Here is a 14,749-nt window from a genome sequence, read left to right on the forward strand (position 1 = left end):
CAATGCAAACTGTCTCTAAAATTTCAGCTCCATTCATTAAAAATAGTGAAGACATTATCGGACGTCTCAGAACATGTATGATCACTGTCCATCCCCCTTTAATCTATTTTGCAGGCGGTGCCCAGTTCAGAGGAAGGCTTATCTGGATGCTGTTCTTTTAACAATAGGGCTTCTGCCCTGACTTCTACTATTGTTCGGTGGGAGCGATAAGAGACTTTCATTAAGTAGGAGTTGATTTCTTCGCGACTACATTACTGCAGGTGATATAGTTTTCCTTGCCAACTGTACTGGAAGGTCTCAAATTCTGTGATTTTTCGCCTATTTCAAAAATGTTGTATTTGCAGTTTTATTTAACTATTCCTGTTTTTTTATCTAGTATTTCACTATTCTGAATTCATACCGCACGCCCCTTTCTTCCCCGCAGTCGCTATGCGAGTTTCAAGTAATGATCATAAAACCCTATCCCTCCCCCCCCCCCCCCCCCCCCTTCTTCGCCTTTCAGTGAATACGTGATAGCAACAGTAGAGGCCAGCAACAAACTGTGCTTATGCCCTCCGTCCGGGGTTCAGCCTTCATCCGGCGACAGACAGCTATATTTAGGTATGTGCAACGTCCAGCCACTCGTGCTTGGATATTCATGCTCTTTTCTCCCTTATGTTCTAAAATATCAGAACTGATGCAAACAGTTCAATGTCATAATAGTTACAGCGTAAGAATGTAGCTGTGCTGCCGTCGCAAGAGCATGCGTACAAAAATAAAAGCAATTAGAAGTCTAACGTGGTCATTCTAGCGTGCCCTTAACCATGAGAAATATCAGGAAGGAGAACCGCAAGAAGTCGTTCATTGCTTTACCGTTACCTTAATTTTGTTCTTATAAACCAGGCGCTGTGTGGCATCCGTGGTGGGCAATGATGTAACAGATTACAGTCTCAAGCTCCGCCCTATACGACAGGGGCTTCAAGATCTGCAGGAGGCCACATTACATCACATCGATAAGCAGGACGTGACACATAACAGGCCTGCGACAGCTAGCCAACATGTTCCTCATAGAAAAAAGCCAGCGGCCGGCCTTGGTCCACGCTAGCAGCGCCCCGGGGAACTGTCAGCGGAGGTCGAAAGGCCTTCTGCTCTCCCCGCACTCTCGCCCGAAGATCGTCAACACTGAGGCAGCTGTGAGGGCCTCACTTTCTGCCCAGCGGTGCATGGGACTGCAGCTCCGGCCATGAGCGGCTACGTCGGAGACCTATCGCCCGCGCAACAAGCGGCGCTAGATCGGGTGAGTGGTCATCAGTGCGGCACCGGCAAGCTTCGCGCTGCGATAACACGCGAGCTCCCGAAAGATAGGTCTTGTTTCACGCAACTTTCCACTTCCGGATCGCGATACGCAGAGGCCGGACAGCGTTTGTGCCGAAAAACGTCTGCCAATGACCACTTTACGCATTTGTACCCAAGCTGCGTTTCTGCAAAGCGCACTTGAAACGATACAATCGCTCAGAAAGCAATGCTCTGGAAGCAAGCCTCCAGAACTACGAAGCTACCTCCCTTTCTGCTTAACTTTGGCTTTTGTGCGCTCACAGTTGTCTCCGTGAGCAGTTTTAAGCTTGTCTAATGCGAGAGCCCGTAGAAACTAAAAACCTCATCTCTATTACAGAATAGCAATTAGCATTTGATTATACCTCCTGGCTGTAAAAGCCAGCCACTACGCCTTGCTTTTATTTTTTTTCACTAACTCTACGAATTTTCTAACGCTATAGCTAAATTTAGCTTCGGAAGCCCCCATCAGGAGAAAACACGGTGTGGGCCAATGTGTCACGTTGTAACTTGTTCGTGTTACGATTGGTACATGAAACAATAGGAGGAACCCCTTCATCCAGTGCAAAGGACCATTAGCAGCAAATAAGTACACACCAAGGTATATTGATGCATGCGAAGAAGAACAGCAATTAAAATCTAGAAGAAGAACAAATTAACGCACTGTCGTCGCAGGGCGACAATATCATGCGTCCCATAGTTTTTCGTTCATCAATGCAATAGCTTTAGAAGACCGCCAGAACATAACTCCCAGGACCGGAATTGTTTCCATGTACGTACATTCATTGCGTCCATATCACCATGTGTACAGATTTTAAGGGAAGCCTGTTGCGACCGACTTGATGACACGAAGTTAAAGAAGGCTAGATGTGTGTTGACACATGTGAAAAGCTCCGCTACAAATGCATTAAAGAGTGACACACAACTCGGTCTCACAGCACCAACTTCTAAAGCTCTCTTTTTGCCAAGAAGCAGTGTAATTAGGTGTCCCTGCGATTTTTTTGTATGGGTAATTCTTTATCATTAGCACTGTAACGCTGCATGCTTTTGTCTGCTGTTATGCCACTTTTACGCGCTATACCTGTGATCTTTTCACATCACGCTGGGTATATTTTTCTCCCTTCTGCATTTCTTCTACACTACCGTTTTTTTTTTATATTTTTTGGTGTGTCCACACATGCTGCCCTTTAGTGGGCTGTTTCTTCGTCTCGTTTTTCGTTTTCTGCTGTTTTGGTCACCCCGCCCTTTCTTCAGCGTTAGTGTGACGTGTCGTATCTTGTTTACCTGCTTGTTCTCTGTTTACGCTTGCTAGGATCGCATGGTACAAACGCTCTAGATTCACGCCAGCTGTTGGTCTTAAATACTGAAAGAAAAACGATTCTGTATTGGCAAAAAGCAGCTACAAGAGATTTGGTAGGCCTACTTTCGTGCTTTTCTACTCCAGGTGGGGCGCATTAAAAGCAGGAAGAACGCGGAGCTAGCCCAAGCCTAGGCCGATGCAAAGGAAGTGCTGCGCTTGGCGTGAGCGTCTCAAAGTAGCATGATAATGAAAGGCTGTGCTTTGCCTGCCTTGGGGACAGTTGCTTCATTTCGGATCTCCAGACGAGTCAGGAACTGGCACAGAGGATATAGTTGCGTCATGGGATTACGTTGGTCAAGGGCAAAGCGGCGCCTTGTGACATGCCAGTCCAGCTCCTTGCAACGAGGTGCTGGGGTACCTATCATTCTGCAGTTTATGTGTTTAGAATTTCGATGAGTAGACGCGCATAGGTTCCAGCTGTTCTGCGCATACTCAAGGAGCGAAGGCGGCGCAGATCATTACAAGCAGGAGGCCTTAAAAAGATACGCTGAGAAGCTCTCATGAAAAGAGATAATAGGGCGGGCGATGTGATAGCACAAATCTGCTTTCGCAGATCCGCATTTCGAAATCTGCATCTCGCTATTACGTTTTGCGACTTCCAATTACGTCTTCGAATCTCATTTCGCCGTCACGTCTTCGTTCTCCTACCTATTGCGTGGTGCTTCCGATGGTTGCAAGCATCCGTGTGGTGGAACTAGGAAGATGATAAGCGTGGGCCTCCTAGAAGGTACAGATGGGAGGGACAGTTCCATAAATAAGAGATAAATTCCTACCAGAGAGTTCCCGCGGACGCTCCTGCGGAATCTCCTGAAGGGGAAAAAGCGACCAGTAAAATAACGCAGAACAAAAAGGGCCAGAGTAGGGGTATGTCAGGCTACTCAAGGATCTGGCTAACTCGGGTTAGCGCTTTTCACCCCCTGCGAGCGATCATGGATTTGCTGCGCTTTTCCGGATATTCGCTTCCTACCTACATCCACACTAAACGACGAGTTAGGCTATAGTATTTATTTTTGTAATTTACAAGAGCTACTTCAGGTAGTTTAATTTACAAGAAGAGAGTGAGAAGTTTGGGGCTTAAACTGAACATTAAAAAGACAAAGATCATGGCGTCTTGCCCTATCAAGTCCTGGAGCATCAAGGGACAAGAAGTGGAAGCTGTGACAGATTTTCTCTTCTTGGGCTCCAAGATTACCTCGGAAGGAGACTGCAGCCATGAAATTAGGAGGCGCCTGCTTCTGGGAAAGAGAGCAATGGTTAGCCTTGACCGCCTAGTAAAGAGCAGAGACATTAGTCTGCCAACCAAGATCAGTATAACTCGTGCTATGGTCTTTCCAGTTGTGATGTATGGATGCGAGAGTTGGACTGTGAAAAAGGCTGACCGCCGAAGAATTGACGCGTTTGAATTGTGGTGCTGGCGAAGACTCTTGAGAGTTCCTTGGACTGCCAGAAGATCAAATCAGTCAATATTGTCGACCATAAACCCTGACTGCTCATTGGAGGGTCAAATTCTAAAGTTAAAGCTCAGCTACTTTGGTCATCTGATGAGAAGAGAGGAGTCGCTGGAGAAAGATTTGATGTTGGGAAAGGTTGAGGGTTGCCGGAGAAGGGGTAGGCAGCGAACGCGATGGTTAGATGGCGTCCTCGAGGCACTGCAGATGAAGTTAAGTGATGTTAGGAAGATAGTGAGAGACCGGAAAGCGTGGCGTGACATGGTCAATAGGGTCACGAAGAGTCGGACACGACTGAACGACTGAACTGAACTGAACTTAAGGTAGTTATCATGTTTTATTCATTTTACCTCATTTGCATGAGTATTTATTGATCGCCTGTTGTCGACTATGCATTAAGAGAACCCTGCTGTCAGTTGGTTGTAGGAACCCTGTGGTTTCCATGATTTTTTGTCGATGACCTTTGCGCCTATACTACAAGAAATATTCTCTCTCTTTTTTTGCTAACAGCCGCTCTTTAATGAAGTAGTGCGCTTAAGCATATTTCCATCCCCATGGTCCGCTTAAAGTCCTGTAGCAATGTGATAAAGGGTGAAAATTGGATTCTCTAGTGCTCTTCCTCGATCCATCCTTTCCCCCAATATCTTCAGACATCTGTGCATATACGTCTTGGCTGCTCTGCTTTAAAAAAAAAAAAGAAAGGTTGGTTGGTTGGTTGGTTTGTGGGGTTTAACGTCCCAAAGCGACTGAGGCTATGAGAGATGCCGTAGTGGAGGACTCCGGAAATTTCGACCACCTGGGGATCTTTAACGTGCGCTGACATCGCACAGCACACGGACGCCACTTCGTTTCGCCTCCATCGAAACGCAGCCGCCGAGGTCGGCTGCGTTTCGATGGAGGCGAAACGAAGTGGCGTCCGTGTGCTGTGCGATGTCAGCGCACGTTAAAGATCCCCAGGTGGTCGAAATTTCCGGAGTCCTCCACTACGGAACCACTACGCCACTACGATGGAGGCGAAACGAAGTGGCGTCCGTGTGCTGTGCGATGTCAGCGCACGTTAAAGATCCCCAGGTGGTCGAAATTTCCGGAGTCCTCCACTACGGAACCGTCTCCCGCTATTTGGTCTTTCCAATTTCCTTGTTCTGTTTTAAGCTGCTTATAGCTCAATATGTTTATGTATATTCAGCGAAAGTCGTTGCGCGATATTAAAAAAAACGGCGATTCAGTGGGGCGACTGTTGGCGTTCTGGGTTTTCACAACGCTCAGTTATAGAACATTGGCACATTAATCTCGCATTCAATCTAATGACATCGCTCAGGAAACTGACTGCTCATATGCACAGTCTGTTCGCGTCAATTTTATTGCAAGGCAAGGATCAGGTTTTATTGGAGACCTGAAGCCCTGGTCGCACACTGTAGCGAACCACACTCCGCTATGACGATGGGTATTTACAACAGAGAGCACGATGAAGATGAAGCAGTAAGTTCACCCGCGTGAAAGATGAAGCGCCAAGCAGTGCTCACACCATTTTCGGTGCTCTAAATTTTGGTTCGATATTTCAAAGACTTAGCAATTATCCAAAGCTTCTTATATACGATAACCTCTTTACACCTGTATAACACTTTTTCTCAATGCCCTTGATACGCATACTTGTGCTTATATACGTATAAACGGAGCTGAGGGAAGACCACCGATAATTCACTAGAACACCAATACCTTGATTTTAGCAACAATCAACCGGCTATTCTCTGTTGTCCAATTGGAAGGACAATTTCTGGCACTTATTGCACAGTTTTTGTTTCCTCCAGCCTGCAACTATCGTCTTCCATCGATAAAAAAGGACCTAAAATATATTACATCCTGGCCCCATTATTTTCGAAACAGTTGTTTCATAAAAGCAAGACGCACAGGGCAGACAAAATAAAAATAACTATAATGCTGCTGGAAACTTTAAATACGAACGACGCATAGTAAGCAGACCAAAATTTAAATCTAAATTCAATTTACGACTCGATCGTTCTGTATTCTAATCCATTTTGGTATGAAATAACAATAAATTCAATTGGATCAAATTGAGTCTTAACGCAAGTAAAAAATTTCGCCTTTTTTGTTTTAGTTTGCTCACAGATCTCAAACAGAAAAGAAAGAAATGACAAACAGTGCCAATCAGGCAATTCATTCCCAATTAAAACTTTTCGGTAATCCACCCGCTTGAACCGGTTTGAACCAGAACCTCATTCTGCTTCGGAGCCGGCGTCGCAAATCAACCCGAAAAACTTGAATTCTAAACAGAACCGAACACGAAAAAATTGCGGTTCGACGCCTTCTTTGAAATACAAATAAGTGTTGTCACTAACCGTAATAAAAAAAAAAAAAGAGCGAGAGGTCATTGAGGAGTTGCTCCAGACCATAAAAATACCAAGGGTAAATGTGCTTTTACTGCCAAAAAGGCGTCTCATTAGATATATAAGATAGTAGCCTAAGAAGGACTGTATGTATACGTGCGCAGCGTGCAAATAGAATGACTCCATTTTGTTTTTTGTTTGTTTGTTTGTTTTTTTCATTTCGGTTTTTGCTCGCTTTTTTTACAGTTGGTAGTCTCCTAACACTAACGTTGCTTTTCTTTTCCTTTGGAACCTGAAACAAAAAATAATAAATTGAATCCAAGGACAGAGGAGGTTCTTTGGTCGCTTTGGTTTACGGGATTTGACGTGGCTTGCATTTAGAGACGCCTGTCATGCATTCACACTGTAAACTTCAAAGAGCGCTTAGCAACAAGGCTCTTGGAGATAATTACCGCTCCTCTCTAGCCTGCTGATAGCTAAACTAAGTCTTTTCCCTGTGTAAGTTTACAAATGGGCAATGGGAGGACATGCAGCTAAAATGGTTCAGCCTGCATTGAAAAGAATGGTGAGCTATTCTGGAGTTATTATATCGCTAAATACGATATATAACTTAACATTACTTCTACACGCACTTATGCCTTCGTGTAGAAATTTTTACTTAGAAGTGCGCATATTCAAAGACAATTACACACCTTTAATTTTTTTTGCAGACAATGAATAAGAAAAGAGTACATTTTACTCTTTTCTTATTTATTGTCTGCAAAAAAAATTAAAGGTGTTTAATTGTCTTTGAACATGCGCACTTCCAAGTAAAAATTTCTACACGAAGGCATACGTGCGTGTAGAAGTAATGTTAAGGTATATATCGTATTTAGCGATATAATAACTGCAGAATAGAGTACATTTTACACCCCGCCGGGGTGGCGCAGTGGTTACGGCGCTCGACTACTGTTCCCAAAGACGCGGGATCGAATCCCGGCCTCGGCGGCCGCTTTTCGATGGAGGCGAAAAGCAAGGCGCCCGTGTGTTGTGCGATGTCAGTGCACGTTAAAGAACCCCAGGTGGTCGAAATTTCCGGAGTCCTCCACTACGGCGTCTCTCATAGCCTGAGTTGCTTTGAGACGTTAAACTCCGCAAACCAAACCAAACCAGTACATTTTACAGTGTCGTTTCTCAAAGCAAAGTGTCCGAGCGTTCAGGTCGTCCGGCTACACAGATTATATACGCACAAAATGAGCCCTGCGCCATTGTCGGTTGCAGTGCGACTATTTGGAGCGGAATGCTTTTGCCACTTCTGTACACAGCACGTTGTATGCTCGAACCCCAATTTGTCGTACGCAAAGTGTGCCACGTTGCCGGCACATCACGGCAAGGTTAGTTCATTTACGCTGTGAAGATAATGTCCTTTATTTTCCTGCTGCTGCGATACTATGTTAAAGATACAGGGATGCCGTAGTAAGCCTCCGGCTGATTAGGAGCACCAAGAGAATTTTTTTAGATTCCACAAGAAGCATCAAAGCGCATATCTATTCACAACGAAAATTAGAAATAGCTTAAGGCTCCGAAAGTTTCATCAGCGACGTTATCTGCTCACCATCATCTTAAAGGACTCGTATGTTTCCAAGATATTGTTACATTCCGACTCAAGCCCGTTTCTTCGGCCCGCTATAGCGTACCAACGTAGCTGCTAGCATTTCCGAGCGATCAGCTTCGGATGAGATGAGAGAAAAGGGATCTTAATTCTGCTCCACAGTGCGTGAGCTTCAGTAATTATTCAGTGTCAGGAAAGTCAAAATATAAGCCCCGCTGGCGAAAGAGCAGGAAAGAATGGCTTGCCGCTCGAATGCTGGCTGTGCACACATAACAGCTGAAAGGAGGTAACTCTTCAGCTTTCGATGTGCTTGCAATAGCAGACGGTGCTTTAATAGCTGCTGTCATGACCAAATTCAGGGTCTTCTTATACCACGTCTGCCGGTGTTCTCTCACTCTGTCTTTCTACGAGTGAGTGAGTGAGTGAGTTAGTGAGTGAGTGAGTGAGTGAGTGAGTGAGTGAGTGAGTGAGTGAGTGAGTGAGTGAGTGAGTGAGTGAGTGAGTGAGTGAGTGAGTGAGTGAGTGAGTGAGTGAGTGAGTGAGTGAGTGAGTGAGTGAGTGAGTGAGTGAGTGCGTTCGTGCGTGCGTGCGTGCGTGCGTGCGTGCGCGCGCGCGCGCGCGCGCGCGCCCTCGGAGCTAGGGGATGGGGGGGGGGGGGGGGAGGGTCAACATGCTCAGTATCCGCTTCAAACGAAGTACGACGCTTTTCGAGACAGAGAGTTGTCAATTCCGCGTCTCCTCGCAACCTCTTAACCAGCTTGTGATTCCTGGTCCAAACTGGGTTGTAGCAGCTCCTAACTCGTTTACAAAGCAGTTTGCTGTCGGTTATCTGAGCTACATCTTTGCATGTACCCTAACCTCAACCGTTGAGTGCAATGCCCTCTCCTCAAGCTGCTTATTTGTTCGTGTTCCGAACACGCCACTGTTTCTGCTCTTTTGCGACCGGGGATGTTGAAAGACGAAACCAAGATAGCGTCTTAACAGCAGAAAAAGCAGCGTTTGCGGCAGCATTTCCTAATGTCAATTTACGACTACAGGATGCCGAGCGTGCACAAGGCCTGCTCTTATATCGGGTGCTATTGTTGTCTCGCTCGCTCTTTGTCCTTCTGTGTATTGATTTAACAGTCGCTTATGTCAGAGGCTTAGGTTACACACCGAAGATGGGCACCGCTTTAAAGTTATTATATTACACAAGCTCGCAAGATATCTCAAACAAATTTCAGTGCCGCGTCTCTGTCAATCTTACTTCATTAGCTCTGAAGAATATTCACAGGTGCGGTAAAAAGGCTTCATGTTATCAGGCTACTGTTCAAAGCACTATTCAAAATGGTGTAGACCGTCCTGTATCTCGAGCCAAGAACTTGAAAGACCACCTTCAGGAACTTCGTTCGGTGCATTTTACAACTCAATGCAACATTCAAAATCCCTGGTAAAAGTTGCTCGATTAGCGAGAAAGGTGCCATCATTACACCTCACATTGAAGAACATGATTTACGGGCCTAAGTACATAATAAGATTCTCAGGTCTGGGCTATCTACTCCGGCTTCCATCGAAAATCATCGTAAATAGTAACAAGGCGGTAAATAAGTGAAAGAGCAGTTCGTGCCCCGTACACAGTGCCAGTGTCAGAGTAGGCGCCCACATCAGTTGACCAATCATCTGAAGAGGAAGAATTTTTTCTTACCATAGGCAGCCTCCCAGCGTATAGTGCTGAAGACAACAGAACCATGACCAAGAAACTGAGTCCTCAGCTATGTCAAATATTTTTCAAGTGGCAGAAAGTAATACAGATCCCCTGCTTGTGCGTAACACATGTTTAGTTACTTGTCAGAATAATGCACAGAGCATGATTAAAATTTCTTTTTGCACAAAAGTTAACCAAAGGCAGACGACTGCTTTTGTATGAACTCGCGGTGAAATGTGGCCTGATACGCACCTCAGAATACATCTGGCGAAAAGAATCTGCTGTCTTGTAGCTGTGGCGAAACTTATGTCACGTACTTCTTCTCTACGCGCTCGTTTTTCAATCTGAAGCTATCGTCTTAGGCACACAAAATCTGCCGGATACAAACTCTTGACCCACATTTCAAAGCCTAGATGCCACATTGATTGCTTCGCCATTTGGATACCCCGTTCCATGTGCTCTTCCTGAATTCCGCATTTACAAATAGCTTTTATTTCTGCTGGAGATAGATAATGAGGCCGCACTGTGGTAACCGTAGCTCACTTAGAGAATGAGCGACCGGTTTAAAACAATTGCACTTAACCTTATATCACTGGCTTTTCGGAAAATTTCAGAAGCGCGCAATTAAACGTAAGGACCACAATTTAGATTTGGTTAGGTTTGGTTTGGTTTATGGGGTTTAATGTCCCAAGCGGCTCAGGCTATAGAGACGCCGTAGTGGAGAGTAGAGAGCTCCAAAAATATTGACCACCTGGCGGTTCTTTAACATGCGCTGACATCGCACAGAACACGGACACTTTTCTTTTCACCTCCATCGGAAAGCAGCCCGAATTTGATCCCGACTACGGTTCCCGATTCGACTATAACTTAGTGTGATTTATTGTTCTTAAAACCTTCAGCCATTACCTTGGCACTCTTCCCGTCGTTCTCTCCCCGAACGAAATCGCTGCCAGAGTAAAAGGCTATGATTAGATTTTACTGCTAATGCTGTCCTCAGGGTTGTCAGTAACAGTACACGCGCCTACCCCTGATATACGGGCCTTCTGATCGTGCCGGACAGAAAGCCACGCCAAAAGAGGCAGCCACAGAAAACGAACTCCACACCCCGAAATCGAAAATGCTGTGTTTATCACTCTTTCGCATGGACACTTGGAACCTGACGCCCACGATAGGCAAAGCAAGAGATACAGAGAGAGAGAGAGAGAGAGAGAGAGAGAGAGAGCGATAGCACGTGCAAGTCGCACTAATGCTCCCGGGTCTAGAGCGGATCAAAGAAGAGAACAAACAGGAGAAGCATTCCTTTTCTTCTTTCTTACTCTCAAGGTCGAAAGACAACGACCGGCGAGTGCATCAGGGATCAGGAGGAAACAGTTTACTCAGACACCCCCCTAAGTCTTTTGGGGTGCTTTTCGCCATTAGTTAGCCCACAAATGGCCATCGCATAGACTGCAATGTGTCACGTCGGCGCTTGGCGGCGCACACGTACGCGCCGCTCAGTGAAAAATGCTCCCGACGCGCCAAGGTCACTGGTCGACGGCGCGCTTCAGAAAGGGACACATAAAATGGCACACTAGCCGGACCAGCTGTGTTGTTTCTAGCGCGGCCGCGAGAAGGGGAGAAGCCTTCAAACAGAGACGTCAATTCCACGCGACGGTAATTTGCGAAGGACGCAACCAAGGTGCGTGCGTGAAAACAAGCAATCCCCCAATGGGTCGTGTTTCCTCTTTCGTGGCGATGGCATAAGAGCGGTGTAAGTGACCGTGAATTCGGCGCAGTGCCAGGCCGATTGAGAAACCTGAGTGTATATGCCTAGCTAAACGTAGCCTAAGGCACGTTTCAGTCCTATAGTGTTTTACTCCTGTGTACTGGGGATATGCCATATTTGCTGGCTAGCACTTATCGTCACCATCAGCACACATATACAAAACAGAAAAAGGGCTTCGCCTATACTGCGAACCCCGTCGTGCGCCAGCCTCACCTAAATCCCACCCTCAAATTCCTCTGCGCACTCCACATGCCATCCCGCTCTTATTCCTTTTATGAGATTCGAGCTTAAGATCTTCGACCGCAATTTCTGCGGCCTCCGGCATATTTCCCTCGTGTTATATATTTAATTTATTTACCAGTAAACAACTTAAAGCGATTGTTTACAAACACGCAGAAAATCAGGCTCAGGCCATAGGCAATGCTACATGATTGTCGTCACCACTATTTCGACTAATAAAATCCACTGCAGGGTACACATTTCCCCCTTTGGCAACTATTTAAACTTGTTTCGCGCCAGCTGTGCCGCATATCCATCCAAATATTCTCATTTCGCCTGTCAACCTCTTTTTTGTCATCCCTTCTTGTGCTTTACTTTTTACAGTTATTTCATCTGCTCAAACAATAAAGTAAATGGCGAATCAAAATGCGCTGCTTGCTCCAGGTTTGATTACACCCCAACATTCCATTACGAAAGCGAATGCTTGCCCAGGGCTCGGCGACATAACACGATAGTAGCCATGCCTACTTTAACTTTCCAATTGGCCTTGGGAAGCAACTGCAGTTCAAAAATTTTCGTTATTTTTTTTTTTTTTTTCCTTTTCAACGGCCCTGAAACACGTTGTTGTTGATCACGAAATACGGGTTCGAAAATCTAGGTCCTCCAGCAATATGCTTCCTTCCGACTCAAGCTTCGTTCAGACGTAAGGTACCGCCGTTTCCCCGGACTTGCATTGCCTGGAGAGGTTGGCAGTGTTCCTACTGGTTGTCACATCCTAGCCCGAAACTTTACGATCAGCGCTGAGCCCATGCGTTTTCTTGGCCAATGTCACGACCAGCTAACTTAAAAACCAAAACATGTAGCTGTAGTCCCTTAATTCGCTCTAAAAAAAAAAAAAAAAAAAAAAAAAAAAAAAAAAAAAACTGTGATTTATGGGTATCCCATCTAAAATAGATAAAGAAAGAACACCTGTCCCGTTCGAAATTTAGAGAATGCTGATAGGAGTTACATAACGTACCGGCTAGTATTAAATTAGTCGACGTTGCCTAGCTTTAAATTTTGGTTTTAAACGGGATGTATGAGCAGGAAACTTAGTATGCACCATGAAAATGGCCAGAGCCAGATGTTTTCGACGATTTAGTTTGAGCCCAACCCTTTCATTGCGGCAAAATTGAGAGGCTATAGAATTTTAGCAAATATCACGTGACAGCGTGCTACCAGGGCCCGATTTCACCGCGAATGTGGCGCTCTCATCCACCACTTCGTAGCGCGGAGCCAGATTGGCGTCTTCTACACTATATCCACTAAAGCGGCTCGCGTTGTTGATGGTTCCAAGGTGAACGTGATCAGCTGCAGGAGTGCAGGTAAAGAGAGAGAAAGAAAAATGGAGGGGGGGGGGGTCACATTAGCTCCACTTTTAGGGTATATGACGGAACAAATTTAATGGTTCATGTCTGAGGATTATAGCGGTTCCTCTTTAGTGTGCATTTACTTTGCTACTCGCCTATAATGACCAATCTCTTAATTTGTGCATCTGTCATCTCTTACATGTTCAGTAAAGTTCACTTGTGAGCTACCGCATTAGGTGGTACAACACCCGACATGGATATGAAGATCAGCTTTAACCATACCTGCGTGCACGCGTAGACTGTAGTTATCGTGTCTCACTCGTGATCCAAGGGTACCAGGTTAAATTGCCTTATCCTGGAAACAAGGCCATATAGTGTGGTCTTGTGGTAGTAGTAGTAGTGGTAGTAGTAGTGCTAGTAGTAGTAGCAGTAGCAGTAGCTGTAGTAGTAGTAGTAGTAGTTGTTGTTGTTGTTGTTGCTGTTGTCGTTGTTGTTGTTGTTGTTGTTGTTGTTGTTGTAGTTGTAGTAGTAGTAGTAGTTGTTGTAGTAGTAGTAATTGTTGTTGTAGTAGTAGTAGTAGTTGCGGTTGTAGTAGTAGTTGCGGTTGCAGTAGTTGTTGTAGTAGTTGTAGTAGTAGTAGTAGTTGTTCCTGTAGCAGTTGTTGCAGTAGTTGTAGTAGGAGCAGCTGCAGCAGTAGTAGCAGTAGTAGTAGTAGTAGTAGTTGTAGCAGTAGTACGTAGTAGTAGTAGCAGCAGTAGTAGTAGTAGTAGTAGTAGTAGTAGTAGTAGTAGTAGTAGTAGTAGTAGTAGTAGTAGTAGTGGTAGTGGTAGTGGTAGCGGTAGCAGTAGCAGTAGCAGTAGTAGAACTATTCATTAAATGAATATCAAAAACAGAAGAAAGAGAGAAACAACTTTATTTGCCCCAGATGTTGTGAATTAGGGCAGGTGGGTCCTGTGTGGCCCCCAGGTGGGGGCGACATCCTGGGACCAAATGTTTGCCAGTTCCAGCATCTGCTGTCTAATATTACAAGCACCTGAAGTGGGGCGGCGGAAATAAAAGGATAGTAAGAAAAGCGGTAGAGGAAATCAAAGAGATGAGCGAGATTAAGAAATAACCGGGTAAGTTAAAAATAAAAATGAAAGTATATACATTACAGTATAATACAGACTATGCATACGTTCTTTAGCCACGACCGCAATTGTCTTAGGTCACTGAAACACTCGGCACATCGGGCGGGCGGCGTCGGCCTACTATCGCAGTTGTATTGTGGTCTGCTCCACCTCCCCTAATAAGCGGCGCGGGTAGCCAAGAGACGCATCCCGGTGAGGAGGAGATGACAGGAGAAGGAGGAAGCGCTGCCGCTTGAGAAGACCAAAAAATACAAAGGTTGGTTGGTTGGTTTGTGGGGTTTAACGTCCCAAAGCAATACAAAGGAACGAACCGCGCGCGTGCTGTGTCCATGTCACTGCAAAAGTAAGCAACGCACCCACGCGGCACTCGGGCGATCGGCAGTGATCGTCCGAGATCGCACATGCGGAGCTTTCAGTCACAGCGCGCACTATCTGGCGAGATGGAATAGACAGGACGTCAGTCACGCCGGTTCGAAGTGTTCACCAGGCTCATATGGGTTCGCTGGCGAACGCGCGCACGCCCGGCGGCCACAGGAGCACAGTAACG

General features: G+C 45.7%; 1 protein-coding gene across 1 annotated transcript in view; it reads left to right on the top strand.

Annotated features, from left to right (window-relative positions):
• Positions 1-1,119: 1,119 nt before the first annotated feature.
• The window catches only part of LOC146207774 (SEC14-like protein 2), a 32,789-nt gene continuing 19,159 nt past the window's right edge, over positions 1,120-14,749 (top strand). The window contains exon 1 of the mRNA XM_084590324.1: positions 1,120-1,276. Within this exon, the coding sequence (XP_084446450.1) occupies positions 1,223-1,276 (54 nt within the window). The 5' untranslated portion in view covers positions 1,120-1,222. The remainder of the gene's footprint in view (positions 1,277-14,749) is intronic.

Source organism: Amblyomma maculatum, chromosome 1 (assembly GCF_055883805.1).
Source record: "Amblyomma maculatum isolate TAMU_Amacu chromosome 1, ASM5588380v1, whole genome shotgun sequence".
Lineage (NCBI taxonomy): Eukaryota > Metazoa > Arthropoda > Arachnida > Ixodida > Ixodidae > Amblyomma > Amblyomma maculatum.